Source organism: Trichomycterus rosablanca, chromosome 1 (assembly GCF_030014385.1).
Source record: "Trichomycterus rosablanca isolate fTriRos1 chromosome 1, fTriRos1.hap1, whole genome shotgun sequence".
NCBI lineage: Eukaryota > Metazoa > Chordata > Actinopteri > Siluriformes > Trichomycteridae > Trichomycterus > Trichomycterus rosablanca.
Genome location: NC_085988.1, coordinates 45,493,768 through 45,513,175, shown reverse-complemented (window position 1 = coordinate 45,513,175; position 19,408 = coordinate 45,493,768). Strand labels below are relative to the sequence as shown.

General features: G+C 37.3%; 1 protein-coding gene across 4 annotated transcripts in view; it reads right to left on the bottom strand.

Moving 5' to 3' along the window:
* Positions 1–19,408, bottom strand: part of LOC134311821 (von Willebrand factor A domain-containing protein 5A-like) — a 40,510-nt gene that overhangs the window by 6,172 nt on the left and 14,930 nt on the right. For 2 of the 4 annotated variants that reach the window (XM_062993497.1, XM_062993498.1), the window contains exons 3-17: positions 15,709–15,911; positions 14,105–14,327; positions 13,575–13,744; positions 13,370–13,484; positions 12,736–12,881; positions 12,525–12,613; positions 12,261–12,405; positions 9,949–10,028; positions 7,911–8,025; positions 7,045–7,194; positions 5,533–5,642; positions 4,940–5,157; positions 4,750–4,824; positions 1,747–1,800; positions 152–175 (exon numbers count right to left, since the gene is read on the bottom strand). In XM_062993497.1, the coding sequence (XP_062849567.1) occupies positions 152–175; positions 1,747–1,800; positions 4,750–4,824; positions 4,940–5,157; positions 5,533–5,642; positions 7,045–7,194; positions 7,911–8,025; positions 9,949–10,028; positions 12,261–12,405; positions 12,525–12,613; positions 12,736–12,881; positions 13,370–13,484; positions 13,575–13,744; positions 14,105–14,327; positions 15,709–15,911 (1,917 nt within the window). Of the gene's footprint in view, positions 1–151; positions 176–662; positions 877–1,746; positions 1,801–4,749; positions 4,825–4,939; positions 5,158–5,532; positions 5,643–7,044; positions 7,195–7,910; positions 8,026–9,948; positions 10,029–12,260; positions 12,406–12,524; positions 12,614–12,735; positions 12,882–13,369; positions 13,485–13,574; positions 13,745–14,104; positions 14,328–15,708; positions 15,912–19,408 lie in introns of all 4 variants that reach the window. The other 2 variants (XR_010011484.1, XR_010011485.1) reach the window with 2 other exon arrangements.

Below are 19,408 nucleotides of genomic sequence, written 5' to 3'. Positions count from 1 at the left end.
AGCATGTAATTTATTTAAATAATATACTCACATTAAGAAGTTATTTCGAATTATGGTTACAATTGATAACACATTTCTATGCAAGTTTTTTACACATTTTGGCCCACATCATCATTTAAAGTCACATTCAAAATAAGGTATGCACACTTACTTTTTGATGAACGACGTGACCTTACTGTTAAAAGAAAAAAAAGTGACATTTTAACCAAGGCCAATTGGTTGTGCAATGTATACATACTAAAGACAATTTTAACATATTAATTTATTTAGACTTTCTACACCCCTCTAGGAGCTGAGCTTTAAACAAGCGAACAAGCTCTGAACTTTAAAATCATAAAAATATTGTATCTATATATGTTTAAATGTATTAATCGAAGATTCATTTAGGGCTTGTTCTTTAAATTATTAAATTAAATTGGAATATTAAATGATGTTTTTGACATTACAAGTGGTTTGTTCATGTACTTATACTAATGATTCAAGAGTCAGAGCTAACAAAAATACCTGGACACATGGGTTAAAAATATTCTGCTGTAACACAATGCTACAATGTGACAGTGGTGTAATGTAACACATATCAGGTGCATTGCATAATCATGTCTGTTGTGCAACCGCTCCGTTCTGACACTAGAGGTCTTGTTACTTAAATTTTCTATCATTACCTAGTGTTGAGTAATGCCAAGTTCACACTACATGACTTTCCAAGTCGTCAGGTCACTGTACAGTTCACACTACACAACTGGATCCTCTTGTAATCGGAAGTCTTTCAAGTCGATGTGTATTTCACACTACACGACTGATCTGGCGATAGAGGGTTTCACACTACACCATCTATCACCAACTGGAATCGCAGGCGAGCTTCTCTGGTCTCCCAAACTATGTTTTGTCATGAAAACAAACACAAGAAGTGACAAGTTTAACGATACCACGTCCAAAAATGCACGTCAATAAGTAGCGAGCGATCAAAGTTTGTGTGCTGATGTGCAGCGTAAGAACAATTAGGAACAATAGGAGCAGCATGAATTGTTCTATAGTGAGTTGGAGGTTAATAAATATTTTTGCAATGCAGCATGTTATGTTTATGTTATGTTTTGCAGAGAACAATAGGGTCAGAAATACTGTAAAACGTGTGTGCGCTTATGTATTGTGATATAAACTATATTATGCCCCTGTCCCACCTTTTTACAATTTCTTCCCTGCGTTTCCTATCACCCCATATCTTGTGTTCTCATTGGCTGTTCGATATAGCACTCATTGCCAGTCGGGCAACTCAGATCCAGAAATTGGACAAGCTGAATATCTCTCTACGACCGAGTGCTCTGTGAGCCGCTCGAATCAAGTTGTTGAGTGGTTTACACATAGCGATTGAGAGCCGAGTTTTAATCGCCGAGTGAAAGCCGAGTTGCTCCTGAGCCGGCAAATCTAGCGCCGACCATTTGGTGAGTGAAGATCAGGTGTAGAAAATCGTGTAGTGTGAACTAGGCATAAGTGTCTAGCACCTGCAATGTGAGGGGGAGTAAGCTATGTGTTAACAGTATACTAACTAAGATTGCCATCTATGACTGACAAAAAACCTGGACACTGTCATACTGATGACCGACGGCCCACTTTGCCTATAATCTAACACACATCCATTTGACCAATATAAAAGAATTAGTGAAGGATTTGTGTATGAAGTAAGGTTGTGCATATCCCTGAATATTTTAAATACCTTCAGTATCTTCATGCAAAGAAACAACTGTTTACCTGATTTCTTAGATACTGATGTCTGCATTACCCTTTGCTTTTGCCCCCTCTCGGCTAAACAAATAAGTTGAAGGTGACATTAGAATTGCATTTACCATACTTAAACCAAAGACATTGATAAGTAAATAAATTGAATTGTGCTGTAAATGACAATCAGAGACAGAAATTACCCTAAGCTTATAGAAAACATACACATTAAAGCACCCGTTTTAAACCAGCAAACTATACTCCACAGAACATTCCTACTGTAAAAAACTGTATGGGAGTTTAACATTGCTGTCACTGAGTTTAATCTTTATAATGCTGCTCTAAACGATCAAACAGGTTAGAATGCTGAGAACAAATTTGAATCCATAACTGTACCTGTTGTGTAAAGATAAAAAGTTTTTTTTAGTTTGTGTATTAGGTGTATTGTAGATGTTTAAAATGTTTTTTTAATTACAAGAAAACTCCATAATTAACAAAGGTCATATTTAACATACAGATCAAACAAAGCAAGCAATATAATGGGAACAGTATGAGGGCAGAAGTGGAATACCAAATTCAATAGCCAGATCTACACAAAACAAGCAGCCGATCCAAATGAGTGTAAGGTAAATTAATAAATGCAACTATTTTGCCATTAAAGGCTCATTTTAACAATGAAAAACAGACTACCAATAAACAAATAAATAATTAAATAATAATAATAACTGAACGGGCCATTCTTTACATGCCCTGTAATAGAATAAAAAAATGGGCCAAGATCCCTTAAATAAAAGCAACAGGGGAAATGGCCTACATTTTTTTTACGTATACATGCACTCTTTTTACTCCAGAATCTATGCAGAGCTTTATAAATGAGTCCCCAAGTCTTGTATTAAATACTTCCTCACCCAAGCTTTGGCACTTGTGTCCATGCTCAGAATTGCCCCTTGTCACCCCACTGTTAAATACTAATACTGGCACTGATTTCATTTTGTTTTTAACGTGACTGATTACAGACAAGATGAACAGGTCCCACCTCATTAAAACATTTCACAATCCCAAATACATCTAAACTCCATGTATCTTGTATCTTAAGTCTACCCTGAAGAGCAACCTGAGGAACAATAGGTATAAGAATAAAACAACCTTTTAACTTTCCAATTGCCTATACCAAACTGCAAAAGGCTAATGGAAAGTTGATGAGGTGAGGGCTATTTTGACTGATCGTACATGTCTCAGTTACTGCTAACTAAAAGGCCAGCAGTTTTAGCTTAGTAGCACTGGCAACGTAGCACCGAATCCAAAGCAGAGCAAATTAAATCAGCCATGTTTTCAGTGCAAGAAAAGCTACTTCACGGTTTTTGTTTCAGTACCAGAAAGGGCTGTGTACTTTTGGTCAAGGTCCGTTACCTGTACCATGCAGGACACCAATCTAACAATCTAATGGAGGGCTGCCAGACTGGCAAAATCATTAACGGATTATAATTATAAATAACAGTGCTATCAGTGCAGGTGTTGTGGGAGTCCTAGGACTTTCTAATTTTATTTCCTACTTTGTCAAATGGGTTGTTGGTCCCAGGTGTTGGAGATGGAAGGTCTAACCAGTGCTCTAGATCAGCTGAACACTATCATACTAGACTTAGACGAACTGTATTGTCATTCATTATACACAAGTGTATGCAGAGCGAAATTTTGTTGCAATTGGCCCGCATGGAATATAAAAAAGTAGGCGAAAAAAAGCATTGATACATAGTATCATAGAATTAAGATATGAAAGTATATCAAATGAAATATACAGCAGCATAGATTTTAAACTATAAAGTATATGATGTAAGTGGCAGCACATAATTAAAATAAAAGTATATGAATATACAAATAAATAGCAGCAGGAATTAAGGTAGATAAATGAGTGCACAGCACTATCCAGTGATCCTTCAATCCTGATGCCACTTATATTATTTGGGTTCCAGTGTCACTTTAGTTCTCTACTGATGTCAGTAAGTTCTCTAAAAATGCAGCCAGCTGGATAGTCATTGCACAGTCTGTTCACATTTTTAGCAAAAAAATTTATATTTCATTCATTTATTTTTACTAATTGACTTATCATCGTTAAAGTTGCTGTGGATCTGCATATTGGATTTTTAAAAAGTAAAAAAACACTAAACCTGCATTTTTCAAAGTTGTTTGGTCGCCAAAAAGGAAGTCACAACTGGTGCAAACGAGGTCTGCAGTTCTTTTGATGTTCATCTGGATTCTTTTTTTTTTTAGGTCAATGCATTTATTCAACAACAAGACAACCACTGGAAAGGGGGATGGAGAATGTCTGTTTTTTATTTCATGACCAAAAGCTCAACCACAGGATGATCGGAAATTCACAAGCAAGTCCACCTCTCAATGGCTGAATGGCAAAAATAAACAAAATAATAGTTTTGGATGGCTGAGCCGAAGTCCTGATTTCAAACCTGTTGAGATGCTGTGGCATTTCAATGTTAAAAACCCTGTAATGTAGCAGAAATAAAACAATTCTGCAAAGAAGAGTTGGCCGATAATCTTTCACAGTTTTGTAAAGATTTATCGCAAGTTACTTCAAATGTTTGATTGCAGTTGTTACTGCTAAGGGCGTCACAATTAGTTATTAAGTTTAGATGGACTATTATTTTTCACATAAGTTATATAAGTTTTGAATAAATAAAATAACAATGACCATTTAAAAGTTGCAATATGTGTTTTTTCATGTTGTCTTTATCCTATTTTTAAATAAAAATTTGTTGGAAGATCTGAAATATTTAAATGCAACAAATTAACAAAAAAATAGAAGAAATGAGACTGGAGCTGTGTATATATTTTGGTTGTTTAATGCTGACTTTTATTCTTTTGGTTATTTTAGGAGTTACTAACAGGAAATACAGTGCATCCGGAAAGTATTCACAGCACTTCACTTTATCCACATTTTATTATGTTAACATAATACTATGCCACTTCTATAAACTTTATGCAAGCTACTTATTTTAATAGAACGTGATTGTGCACACTTACATCCTTCCCAAGCTTGTTCAGCAGGTATTGTTCCTTCAATATCATAAGGGGAATCCAGTAAACAGCACATACGTACTAGTAAAAGGCAAACAAAAAGGAGATTACAATCACTATGTGCTCAGTATATTGTGTACTTGCATAAAATGACTAAAATGTTAATAAACATGTTATGGTAATGATAAAAACTAACATGCTGTAGGCACTCTTCTTGTCAGCATTGGTACTTTTACAGCCTGTCCACTCCCCTTATGGACAGCAATGAATGCAGTGTGGGAGCTGATTACTCCAGACTGGATGCTTAGATCCACCACTTGGGCTTTGAGAGCATCTTTATCAGCTACTTCATCCTGTTCCTCCCTTTCCAGAGAGCGGATCAGAGAGCGAGCCCCCAGCCTGTGGATAGTCAGTCTGTACAAGCACATATATACAATTAACCTGATTAAAGTTAAATGTGCCTAAAAGAATTATAAAACATATGCCCAACTGATGAGAAGTGAAACATCTTTAAGGATTTACCACAAAACCTGTTGTCATAGCTAAATACTAATGCTCATACTAAACAGACTCATGCTTTCTTTTGCATCTACTAACAAATATATCGTTAACAAACAGCAGGCACCATCAGTGATCTTTTTATATTACATCAGCTAAGGTCACCCACCTACTTATTGCTACATGAATACTCATGTCCTATATGAGAAGGAGACTATCAATTAATTAAGAGACAGCTAAATACTTTAAAAAGATACAATACAAAACAATTGAATGAAATTTATACATTACCCACTGTTCTCTTCAGGTTTGAGATAAAACTCAAGAGTGTTAGTGACTTCTTGATCTCCTAGGTGGTATTTTACCAATACTTCTCTCCTGGTGTCCAGCTTTTGGCAGTCCTGGCAATTTACAGAGGTGTGGTTTAATCATGGGTGAAAACCAGTCATAGACTCACATTTTAACTCACTGTTGTTATATAGTTCTTCCAAACTAAATATGCCTCTCTATTTTCTCGGCTGCTCCTGTTTAGGGGTTGCCGGCGGATCATTATTCGCATTGTTGATTTTGGCACAGTTTTTACGCCGGATGCCCTTGCTGACACAACCCTCTCTATTAATCCGGGCTTGGGACCGGCACTATAATGCACTTGTTTATGCATCCTAGCAGCTAGGTACCTATAGGACAATTCAATGTCTCAATTCAATTTGCATGTCTTTGGAGACTGTGGGAGGAAACTGAAGCACCCGGAGGAAACCCAAGCAGACACGAGGAAAACATGCAAACTCCGCACAGAAAGGACCCAGACCGCCCCACATGGAAATTGAACCCAGGACCTTCTTGCTGTGAGGTGACAGTAGTGTACTACCCACTTAGCCACCGTGCCACCCTTCAAAACTAAATATGCCTAATTGTGTGTAATTATAATCTAATGGATGAGTAAACACTTGGCCAAAAACATTTGAACACTTTTCTAATTTTGAACTGTAGTTTTTTTGTCACAACAATTGCTAACAGATGTATGAGATCACTTTACAAGCAAATAATTCACCAACAGAGCACAAGACAATGTGTTACCATAAACTACAGTAGTCAATACAAATAAGAATAAAGACAAGAATCTTATAAACATATGTATTTATTATTTATAACAATACATTTAGCCAAAATGCAGCTTATGTTAATGTTGCTATGCAATAAAATAACATCCCTACTAATGCAGTAAAGGATAAATGTGTAACTGAAATTGAACATCAATGGAAAGACCTACAGATGGCAATTCACAGAAGTTTGCCATCCAATCTGACCCAATTCGAAATGATCTTCCATGAAGAATGGAATAAACTGCCCAAATCGCCTTAACATGTGTGCACAGCTTGCAGACATATCCAAAAACATTTGCAGCTGCAATTGCTGCTAAAGAGGCTTGTATAATACAATGTATTGATAATTGGTGTGAATTCCTTTCAGAAGAAATTTCAGATTTTGATGCATTCATTTAAGATTTCCATTTTTTGCTACTTCAAATGTCCAGTGCAATCTATTCAAAATTAAATCCGTAATAAAAAGTATGCAAAAAATCAAGGTGTCTGAATACTGTTTGAAACCCCAGTAGCAGCAAAACAGGGGAATGCAACTCCAGAGAGAGTGAAGGCTAGTATAGCAACAAAAGAGGGCTCAACTTCATATAAATGCTTATGGATTTGCTTATAGTCAAATAGTATTTCCACATACTTTTGGCCATATAGCCAAATGTATGGAAAATGAGCATTTAACCACAGACAGAGTGATGAAAGGTCTTACCTCTCCTTTTAACTGGGCATAAATAAGTGCCCTTTGACCATTGAAGATTGTTTTAGTGGGAGGGCTAAGATGGGTGGTACACATACCCGACCACACCTCCCTTACATCAACCACAGCTGGTTGTAAAGCATAGCGGAGAGACTGCATCACCTAAGAAGCACAGTTTAATACAGACAATGTTACATTATATGTGTGGGAAAAAAAGTTAAGAGAAGTTAAAGACTCTATAGCACACCAGAGCTGAGATTTCGAACACATCGTTTCGAATCTCAGCTCTTTACACCCCCATTACATACAGGGTGGTAAAGCCGGACCAGGGTTCCTCATAACTGATGCAGCTACGATCTCTGCTGGCTGATTGATGGTGCCTGCACAAGGGTCGAGGAATGATGTGGACAGATTGTGGCTCTCCGTACACAAAGCTGATCCACATATGAACTCGCCTTGTGCAGGTGAGAAGAGGCAGTCGGTACTGTGCATTTGTCCGGGGGGGGTCAGTTGCGATGCTCCTTAGTCAGCAGTGGAGGGTTGTATTGGTAAAGGTGAAGCATAACGCAACCAGGGCTATTGGATATGATTAGATTAGGGGGAAAAATGGGGGGAAATAAAAAAAAAAAAAGAAGAAGAAGAAAAGTTAAAGCTGCATAATGTGGCTTTACACAGGGATCAGTATCATGTATGGAGAGTCATGCAATGATCTCCATTATCCCTCATCTCTTTGCCATGTCAATCAATTTTGCTTTTTCAAATTATTAAAATAAATCCTGATTATTGAGCTGATATGTGATTCATCTGAAGCAGCTAGTCTGTAGTACACATTCATTTGTTTGTTTGTTTGTTTTTTGCTGCGGTGAAAAAAGTCGTACTTTAGCCTGCATGCGATCAGTGTCAGTGATGAACTGGGCGTAGCCAGAGGCGTTCTCAGCCAGTCCATTGATGAGGGCAGTACTTGCGCCTTCACCAATCCCGAACGAGAAGCACCTGCTCAAACAAAGGACATGAAGTAATTATATTTCATAAACAATTCTCGTGTAAATTATTTATGAAAACAACAACACAATTACACACAAATTAGCCCCTAAATGTAAATGATTACTGACATAACTTGGGCTACACATACAATTTGTAGATTTCCTATATTTCCTCATATTATGGATTTATGTGTATATTTGTTTACTTTTTACACTTATTTTTGTTTCCTTACCTTAGAAATTATATTTAAAAAGGTTTTGCATTATTACAGTCCCAAAATAAATGTATGTATTTTTACATAATTCATATCTGATGTAATTTTTGGGGGGAAAATTTAAGCATTTAGTTAGGTTTTCAGTGGGAGGTTAAATGTCCAGGTGACAATTGCTGGATTTTGAAAATTGTAATAAATGGTATGGTCTGTTTTTTTTCTCTGGGCAAAGAACACAATGCCCATTGTTTTAAAAAAAAGTGGACTCATCAACAGATAGCACACATGGTCACTTGGTGTCAATCCATCTCAGATAAGACTGATAATCACTCATGAACTTTTCCACTTTTTCTTGAGCTTCAACCCATCCATTTATGTAAATGACAGAGTGGGCTATACCCAAATTGAGACAAAGAGACAAAACAAGAAAAATATGTTGCAACTTAAAATGTAACGATTTGATATTTATTATGAAATTATTAGATGGGGTTGTAAATAACGCCACACTGCTGACCAATAAGATGGTCAGCAGTGAATCAAAACAGAACTGTGCAGAACAATTTTCTTGGAGGGGTGATTTCTGGCCAGTTGGTGCACTTTCAGTAGTCTGACTATGATACCGGTCTGCCAGATATGAGGGACAAATTTGGTTCTCAAACATTCACTGAACAGCCTGGTAAGCCATTTGACTGGTTTGGCTGGTTCTCTCATAGCCTTTTTCAGCCAACGTGGAACAAATGTCACCTGTAGATGTGTGAAGTTGTAGAGGTTTGGGTGCTTTCACATGAAAAGTAACAAAACCACTTTTGTGCTGCTATTGTTTCCTATGGAATGCGGTGGTGCAGTTTAGCTTGACGCTGCGCTTTCTTCCTTTAAAGTTGACTTGATTAAACTTTGATTCAGTTTGTTGATTACATTTTCAAAGCGCCTCCAATGAGACAAACTTATTAATATGACTTGATAAAAGCAACCCAGGCAGTACGAACAACACTGGAAGTGTCAGAGAAATCCAACTTTATATTAGGAACAAAATATATGTTTAATAGTAAATCAAAAAAATTCTGGAAAATGCCACACCATATACGAAGATCAAGAATCCAGAACATTCAGAATACAGATGTGCAAGTTCACAGCTTGCACACAAATCACACAAGTACAATAAGGTTGTATGTCATGTTTTATGTGCTTTATAGCTTGACTAAATATTAGGTTAATGGTACAGAATAGTTTTTTAACCCCCTACCCCCTTCCCCAACCTGCAGGTGCAAGTGGCAGTGGTAGGTTAGTGGTTAAGGTACTTGGCTAGTGATCAGAAATTTGCTGGTTTATGCCACACCTCTGCCAAGTTGCCATGTTGGGCCAAAAAAGGGTTAAAAGCATCTGCTAAATGCCAGAAATGTGTAAGTATGAACATGTGTAAATGTAAAATATAAATAATTAAAGGGGCAGTGTTAGCATAGTGGTTAAGGAACTGGACTCGTAATAAGAAGAATGCTGGTTTAAACCCCATCACCGCCAAGTGCTACTGTTGGGCACCTGAGCAGGGCCCTCAACTCTCAATGGCTCATAATTGTCGCTTCGGATTAAAAACGTCTGTTAAATGCTATAAATGTAAGTTAGTAAACTTTTTGTTTCCTAAATTAGAATTATATTTAGCACATTAGTCTTTTAATTATCTAGTAAAATGTTTACAGATATTGTAAGCTGTGAGAAGTACATACCTGTGAAAATCAGCATTTTGCCTCACACAGGAAAGAACCTCTTTGGTGTTTCCTACTTCTCCATCTGTGAAAATAAACAGCTGTGGAAAGAAAAAAATAAATATATCAGAAAACCAGTGGCATTTGACAATAAACAAAGACCTAAACAACATTCTGTCACAAGAATACAATGTAAAACAATGTTTCAAACTGGTACTGGAATGCTCATTAATGCATGTTCAGCAACAACATATCTTAACATCTAACTTATGTTATTTAAGGTAAATAAACATGTAATAAATACATTAGATGCAGATTAAATTTAAAAATGCCTGCCTGTTGTACTCATAGATGTTGGTCAGCAGTGGATTGTAACTAAAACAGAACTGTGCAGAACAATTTTCTTGGAGGGGTGATGCCTGGCCAGTTGGTGCACTCATGTTTCCCATTTCAGTACTTTAACGATGACCCCCTTCTGCCAGATATTGAGGGCAAATTTGGTTTTCCAACATTTACGTTCCAACGTTTGGCTGGTTCTCTCATAGCCCTTTTTGGCTGTTCTGGTTTGTGAACTTGATTTTGAGTGTTTTCACCAAAATAAAAGAGGTTCTGAACTGCACACAAAAAGACAGTTGAAAAAAGAAGGTCCTGCAGACGAACAGGTCTCAAACAAGGACACCACTCTTACTTGGTCAAATGCCCAATTACAAAGATCTGATGATGCACATGGGCCAACAATCTCTTCAGAACCTTGACAGTTGAATTGAGCATTCATGTGCCCAAGGATAATATTAAAGTCATGTTTTGTGATGTCATCCATCACACCTTGCTGAAACTCATCTTTTTCTTAGTGTCATATGCTAACCCTTATTCCAAAATGGATTAAATTCCTTTTTTCCTCAAAATTCTACACACAATACCCCATGACAAAGTGAAAAAAGTCTGTTTTTGCAAATGTATTCACAGCCTTTGCCATGACACTCAAAAGTGAGCTCAGGTTCATCCTGTTTCCACTGATCATCCTTCAGATGTTTCTACAACTTGATTGAGACATGTTGATTGGACATGATTTGGAAAGGCACACAGCTGTTTATATAAGGTCCCATAGTAGACAGTGCATGTCAGAGCACAAACCAAGCCATAACGTCCAAGGAATTGTATTGAAGGTCCCAATGAGCACAGTGGCCTCCATCATGGAAGAAGTTTGGAACCACCAGGACTCTTCCTAGAGGTCGGGGTAGAAGGGCCTTAGTCAGGGAGGTGACCAAGAACCCAATGGTCACTCTGACAGAGCTCCAGCATTGCTATGTAGAGAGAGGAGAACCTTCCAGAAGAACAACCATTTCTGCAGCACTCCACCAATCAGGCCTGTATGGTCGAGTGGCCAAATGTAAGCCACTCCTCAGTAAAAGGCACTTGGCAGCCCGTCTGGAGTTAAGGAGCCAAAAGGCACCTGAAGACTCTCAGATCATGAGAAACAAGATTCTCTGCTCTGATGAAACAAATATTGAAGTCTTTGGCCTGAATGCCAAGTGTCATCTCTGGAGGAAACCAGGCACCGCTCATCACCTAGCCAATACCATCCCTACAGTGAAGCATGGCGGTGGCAGCATCATGATGCAAGGATGTTTTTCAGCAGTAGGACCGGGGTAACTAGTCCAGATAAAGGGAAAGATGAATGCAACTAAGTACACCGAGATCATTGAAGAAAATCTGCTCCAGAGCGCTCTGGACCTCAGACTGGGGCGAAGGTTCATCTTCCAACATGACAACGACCCTAAGCAAACAGTAGAGAGAACAAAGGTGTGGCTTCGGGACAACTCTGTCTTTGAGTGGCCCAGCCAGAGCCTAGACTTGAACCTGATTGAACATCTCTGGAGAGATCTGAAAATGTCTGTGCACCGACGCTCCCATCATACTCATGTAGCATCATACTCAAAAAGACTTGAGGCTGAAACTGCTGCCAAAGGTGCTTCAACAAAGTATTAAGCAAAGGCTGTGAATACTTATGTACATGTTATATTTTTAATACATTTTAAGCAAACTTTTTTCCACTTTGTCATCATGGGATGTTTGTTTGTGTGTGTGTGTGTGTGTGTGTGTGTGTAGAATTTTGAGGGGGAAAAAAAATTTGATCCATTTTGGAATAAGGCTGTAACATAACAAAATGTGGAAAAAGTGAAGCGCTGTGAATACTTTCCGGATGCACTGTATATGAACTAAATGAGAAAAAAATAAGGATCATTAACAGGTCAGACAAACAGTTAAATGAAAGCTAGATTGTTAGGCTATAACAGGGAAGCACTGCAGATTTGCATGTTAACTGATGTTACCTGTCTGGGGTGTTCAGGGATGCACCGCTGCTTATAGATGTGTTTCAGAGGCTGCAGAATTTCTGTGCCACCCATGTCTGCTTCCATCTTTTTTACCTTCTTCACAGCCTTATTCACAGACTTTTCACTGTACTTCACACTCTTGCTGAAGTGAAACACCACACCAAACACAAAATTGACTTTACCAATTGGATATTTAATAACCCGATATCATTAATGTCATATTGTAAGTGCATGGCATTAATTAAGCATGGGTTTACTCACAAGAAAAAAGCTTCATATTTGGAGCCAAAGCTGTAAATGTTAAAGTAGCAGCCCATGGGGAGACTCTTCAGTAGCAGAATCAGAGAATCCTAAGGACATTCAATACCCACTATAAATTACTTTATCTGCTCTATATAAATGCATGTTTTGCATAAACAACCAAAGGGAAAAAATTTCTTGTGATACAAATCAAATCTTGCCATTGACTTACCCTGGCATATGCCATGTTGCGATTCATACTGCCAGATCTGTCCATTACAAATATAAACTCACCACATGAATACACAGATGACATTACTGAGTGAGGAAACTCTGGGTAAAAACTTAGCATGACAACAGGGTCTCCCATTAGAGTCCCTAAAAAGTGTAAAAAGAAAAAAAAAATCAGAGGAAAACATGGATAATGTGCCTGCACCACAGACAAAATGCAGCGGTACATGCACTACATGTGTTGACACCTGACCGTGTTTTATTTATTTATTTTTTACTTTTGTATACTGTAAACTGTAGAGCTGGCCTGCATATAGATCAATAGTTCAGTAATGGAATATTCACTTATCTAAAAGCGCATTGTACATAAATCTTGAATGCAGGAAATAGAATGTATTTATATATTTAATCATATATAATGAACTGTTAATTTGGATATATCAAGACAAACATAAATTGCTTTGAATTGTTTATCTGAGACTCGGGTGGCACAGCAGTAAAACAGTGCTGACATTTCAAATCAATTTTGTAGTGCAGCATATATTTTTACATTTGGATCATGGTTCCAATAGTTTACTAAATTATGTGTTTTTGTTTGTTTGCTTTTGAGACTAATCTAATTGATGAAGTTTTACCTGGCTGTGCAGTTGGAGTTCCAGCTTCCACTATAGCAGTGAGCTGATGAGGATTCTGGTAATGCAAAAACAGCTCGACATCTCTGTCAAACTTATGACCTGCTCTCAGGGTCACCTAAACACACACACAACACAAACAAGTAGGAATTTAAGGTGAGCTGTATTCATGGTGTTATATTTAGGATGCTAGATTATTATTACACACCTTTGCTTTGGTGTGGTCTGTGTTGAGGAACTCCAGTGGCTCAAGAGAACATTTGGACTCTATTTTAGTGATGGGGTTTGGAGAGTTCACATGAACAGTAAATGAGAGAGAGTAGGGAACACCACCAGATGGAGTTGATGTTATTTCTGACACAATACCACCACCTGTACCTGGAAAGAAGAGGAAGTAAATTTAATATGAGTTATTGTTTAGCATGAACTTCTGCATTTAGGTAAGTTGTGTATCTGGTATTGCATAACACAATAAATATCATGTATTGGATATTCCATGTCAATGTGTTTGAAAGGATTTTCCCCAGGTACTCCCATTTTTTTCCTTTGCCCCTAATCTAAGCACATTAATGTATGTGTAAGTGTATATTACAATAAAACAGTGCCTGGCCTAGGGGGCTAACATTTTGTAGGTACATGATGGTAGGGTGTATCAGACCTCAGTTACTTATGTGTAAATTGAAATGTGATGATAATTCATATTTTGTGTGTGAGTGTTAGTGTGTATGTGTTTAGTACCAGCTGGTGTGTATCGTGGGTTAAGCACTGCAGGCAGGCAGAAACGCAGTGAATGATCAGCCTGTACACACAACTCGATGGCGTAGATGAAGGTGACAGCGGCACTCTGGCCTGGAGGCAGAGATCCCACACTCAGCCTGAACACATCTCTACTCTCGTCACTCTCCTCCAGCAGAAAGGCCTGCTGACCTGAACTGAGAGCATCGTCATACTCCTCCCGTGCCTGAAACACAGCCAAACGCACAGGTTAACTTGCTAGATGAGTATTTAAACAAAGTTATCATCACAGGCTCTTTAGTGGCTCAAAAATATATACCACTGCATTTAACATAGCTATCTGAATAATTAGATCTACTCTCTGCCTGTAAACAATCGCATTTATTCCTTATTTGTCAATCAGCATGACACTGTAAGCGGTTAACCGATATTTAATTCAGTGTTTGGGGGCGGCACGGTGGCTTAGTGGGTAGCACTGTCGCCTCACAGCAAGAAGGTCCTGGGTTCGATCCCCAGGCGGGACGGTCTGGGTCCTTTCTGTGTGGAGTTTGCATGTTCTCCCCATGTCTGTGTGGGTTTCCCCCGGGAGCTCCGGTTTTCTCCCACAGTCCAAAAACATGCAGTCAGGTTAATTGGAGACACTGAATTTCCCTATAAGTGTGTGTATGTGTGTGTGTTTGCCCTGCTATGGACTGGCGCCCCATCCTGGGTGTTACTGTGTGCCTTGCGCCTATTTAAAAGCTGGGATAGGCTCCAGCACCCCCTGCTAATTGGATAAGCGGTTAAGATGAATTAATGAATGAATTTAGTGTTTGAGTTGTTGGTTTAAAATGTCATTTCAATTCATTTCCAACAGCTGATAGATTAGAATTAAATTGAGAGTGGAAATTGAAAAGGTGACTCTCAGTGCCCATGTGCTACTTCTAAGTATAAACATAAAGAGCACTACAGTCTAACCTAAACAGTAAAACTTTATGCATTTATATTATTTAAATAATAACAGAGAAGCTGTTTTGCATCACCTCATGTTCAACATATGAATCTGTGTGCTATTTTACACCAGCATATTAATATCATGTCCCAGCAACAGTAAAACTCTGCTTAACATCTAACAGTTTTGTCAGGAAGAGCATCAATATAACGACTGCATCTTTATTCTTTATGAATAGCATGTTTAATTAGTGCTGGTAACGAACTGTTTTCTACAGATTTGTTTTAATTCTACATTCTGAATATTGAACTAGTTACAATGTTAATGTTCATGCTACTATTCTCTATTAAAACCGCATGCACAACATTACAGCATTTTCAATAAATGAAGTATAAAGATTTGTTGATCTTAAACTCAGTGATGAGTTCATTTTGATATGATGCTATAAGCCCTGACTAATGACAGTCAGTAACATTTGCATCCCTACTATGAATGCATTAATTTGTATACATGAGCTCATGGGTAGGAATGTACTTATCTTTATTATTTTTAAATGAATAATTCAGCATTTCAAACTAAAGCATCTAGGACTTGAAGTTGGTTGGTAGTTGGTAGTTGTTTTAACCCTTGTATTATATGAGCAATGTTTCTTTAAACAATGTTTATTTTCACTTACCTTTTCTTTCTCCTGTACCTCGGCCACTACCTCTTTGTCTGCAATCTTGGCACTGAAGTGGCAAAGAGCAGCATCAGAAGGCATGGGGAAGACAAAAATGGCCTCCAGTGGGTTTTCTTCCTCATTTACATACTGAAGGGTGGAGGTTACTGTTGCTACATGTCCCTGAACCTGCAGATCCACCTCAATGCTCTTTAGTGGAACTAAACAAAAAACACACAGAACAAGTACTTGGTAAGAAAGCGCTGGATTAAACACTGAACCATTTAGTATCTCTTTAAACTACACCAATTACATAGTTCCACTCCCAGCATTGAGAAAAGAAAAATAAACAGAACAGACCAGCAGGTCTAGATGATCATAATCATTTTTTGTATTTTGAACAAGTTTTTGCTGTTCACCAGCCAGCATTTAAACTGCCTGTAAATAAATTGTATTCAATAGCAGAAACCAACTTAAACCAGAAACCAAATGAATGCTGCTTTGTTCTTTAACAAGGTTTTTACAATTTGGGCTAGGACGGACAAGAGTGGGTGCATACACGCGAAGACATTTACACTATTTATTTTAAACAATAGACAAGAAACAAGACGGGGTTGAAGACAAGGCACATTAACAAAGGACCTATGCTAAACACTAAGCTAAATGCTAATGCTAAAGCTAATCTAAACACAGTAAACATGAACCTAACTAAACCTAAACCCTAAGCTAAGCTAACATGAATCCTAAGCTAAACAAGAACTGAACTAAACTAAAACAGAAACAAGACTAAACAAGGCATGAACATTAACAAACTTCTTCTTCTTCTTGTTTTTTTTGGCGGATGGCAACTAGCTTTTTGGTGCATTACCGCCACCATCTAGACTGGAGTATGGAACCAGTAGTTTGTAGAGTTTTAGTCTATTTTCCTATATCCTGTTTACTAATCCTGTTTCCTTCAAAAAAGAAAAAAGAATCTTAAAATCAATTTCTCCTGACCCTTTTTTTTAGGATGTCCTGAACATTCAGTTTAAGTTTATTTTCTTCTAGTTGTTGTATTAATCTGAGTCTATAATAATGATACCTAGAGCAGTGAAGAATTACATGTTCTACTGTTTCCGGTTTATTGCAGTAATTACATTTCCCATTTTCATGTTTCTTAATTATTGCTAGTGTGCTATTTAGCCCTGTGTGTCCAAATCTCAACCTTGATAACACTTCTTCCTCTTGTTTTCCTCTGCTTGTGGTTCTGCCCTTTCCCACTCTTCTTTGAATATTATAAAACTGTCTACCTGTCTGTGCTGTGTCCCATAACTCTTGCCATTTGTCTTTCATTTTAGCTTTAATAATACCTTTAATTTCTGCTTTACTATATTTGATCTTAATTTCAATTCTTTCTTTTCCTGCTGCTTGTTTTGCGTATTTGTCTGCACATTCATTCCCTGCTACTCCTATATGAGCCGGAACCCATACAAATGAAATTCTTGTCCCTGATTTTGTTATGTCATTTACCAACTGTTTTATTTCCCATACAATATCTTGTCTTGCCTCAACCTGAGATAATTCAAGACTTAATAGAGCTGAGCTGGAATCTGATGCCACTACCACCTCTTTTGGTCTATTATGCTCTATCCATGTCATTGCTTGTTGAATTGCCACTAATTCTCCCGTATATACAGCCAACTCATCATTTATTCTTTTATTACAGAATATTTTATGTTCTGGTATGACATATGATATTCCCATTCTTTTGTCTGTTCTTTTTGATGCATCTGTATATATTATAGTATTGTTTTTGTATTTTTTATCCATATAATTCATCACCCAGTATTTGTCTATTTCATGTTCTTGTCTTTTGTTCAACAGGCACCAGTCTATTGTTATTTTTTCTTGTACCCAGGGAGGGACAGCTGGATATGCCACTGTAGGACTTACTTCTAACTGTTTTATTTCCATGTCATTAACTTTGCTATTTATTGTCCATCCATAGCTTCTAACTTTTTCTTTCACTCTTTCTTGACACTGCCTTAATACTGATTGGCTTATGTGGTTTTCATTATGACCTTTAAGATTTGCCCAATATACCAGGGCCAGTTGGTCTCTTCTAAGATGTAGAGGCATCTCCCCCATCTCTACTTGAATTGATGTAACCGGTGTTGTTTTAACTGCCCCACAACATAATCTTAATGCCTGGTTTTGAATAATGTCTAGTTTGGTTATTAAACTTTTGGCCGCAGATCCATACACCAAGCATCCATAATCAAACACTGATCTAATGAGCCCTGTGTAGATAGCCTTTAACGCAGTTCTGCTTGCTCCCCATTCAACACCTCGCAAACATCTCATTATGTTCAATACTTTTTTACATTTGTCAATTATCTTTTGAATATGTGTTGCCCATGTAAGTCTTTTATCAAACCAAATTCCTAAATATTTAAATGACTACTTTTTCCAGCTCCTTCCCTGATATTTTAAGTTTTACATTTAAATCTGTTCTCTTTCTGGTGAAAAACATTGTTTTAGTTTTGTCGATTGATATTCTAAATCCCCACTGCAGGGCCCACTCTTCGATACTATTTATAGCTTGCTGCATCTTGTTTATCACAAAACCTATATTTCTTCCTTTTTTCCACATAGTTCCATCATCTGCAAACAGTGCAACATTTACCGACTGTCCTACATCTTTGAATATTTCATTTATCATTACAGAGAATAGTAAAGGACTAATAATACTTCCTTGTGGAACACCATTTTCAACGATGTAACTTTTACTAACTTCTCCATTAACTTTAACTTTTATTGTCCTTTTTGTTAAGAATTCCTTAACCCATTGGAAAATTCGTCCCTTAATTCCTATTTGGTTTAGTTTAATTAACAGACCTTGCTTCCATAACATGTCATATGCCTTTTCTATGTCAAAAAATACAGCTATCAATGTCTCTTTATTTATTTGAGCTTTTCTTATGTCATCTTCTAGTCGTATAACTGGGTCTATAGTGCTCCTTCCTCTTCGAAATCCACTTTGATGATTCTGCAGTATTCCTTTAGTTTCAATCCAGTATGACAGTCTTTCATTTATCATTTTTTCCATTGTTTTTCCCATATGAGATGTAAGAGCAATAGGCCTATAATTGCTAGGATATTTAGGGTCTTTTCCCGGCTTCCTGATTGGAATGATTATTGATTCTTTCCATGCACTTGGAATGTGCCCCTCTATCCATATCCTGTTATATAAACTTATCAGCACTTCCTTTCCCTTGTCACTTAGGTTTTCTAACATACAATAACATATTCCATCTTCCCCTGGTGATGTTTTTCCTAATTTCCTTAGTGCGTTATTAAGTTCTGCTCTTGAGAATAACATGTTCAATACGTCTCCTTCTTCTCTCTCATTTTCTAGTTGAACCTGATACTTTTCAGTTATTTATTTTCTTGCTCTCTTTTCATCTTCATTCAAAGTATTTGTGCTATGTACATTAACTAAAGTCTTTGCTATTAACTCTGTTTTCTCTTTACTAGTAGTAACTACCTTTTGGTCCTGTATCAATACTGGAAAGTCATATTCCTTACCATTCCCTTTCATTTTCTTTATCATACTCCAGACCTTTTCCACTGGTGTAGTTCTACCAATTGAATTACAGAACCTCTGCCAGTACTCTTTTTTGGCATATTTTACTGTTTTTCTGACAATAGCTTGGGTCCTTTTATATTCAATTAGGTT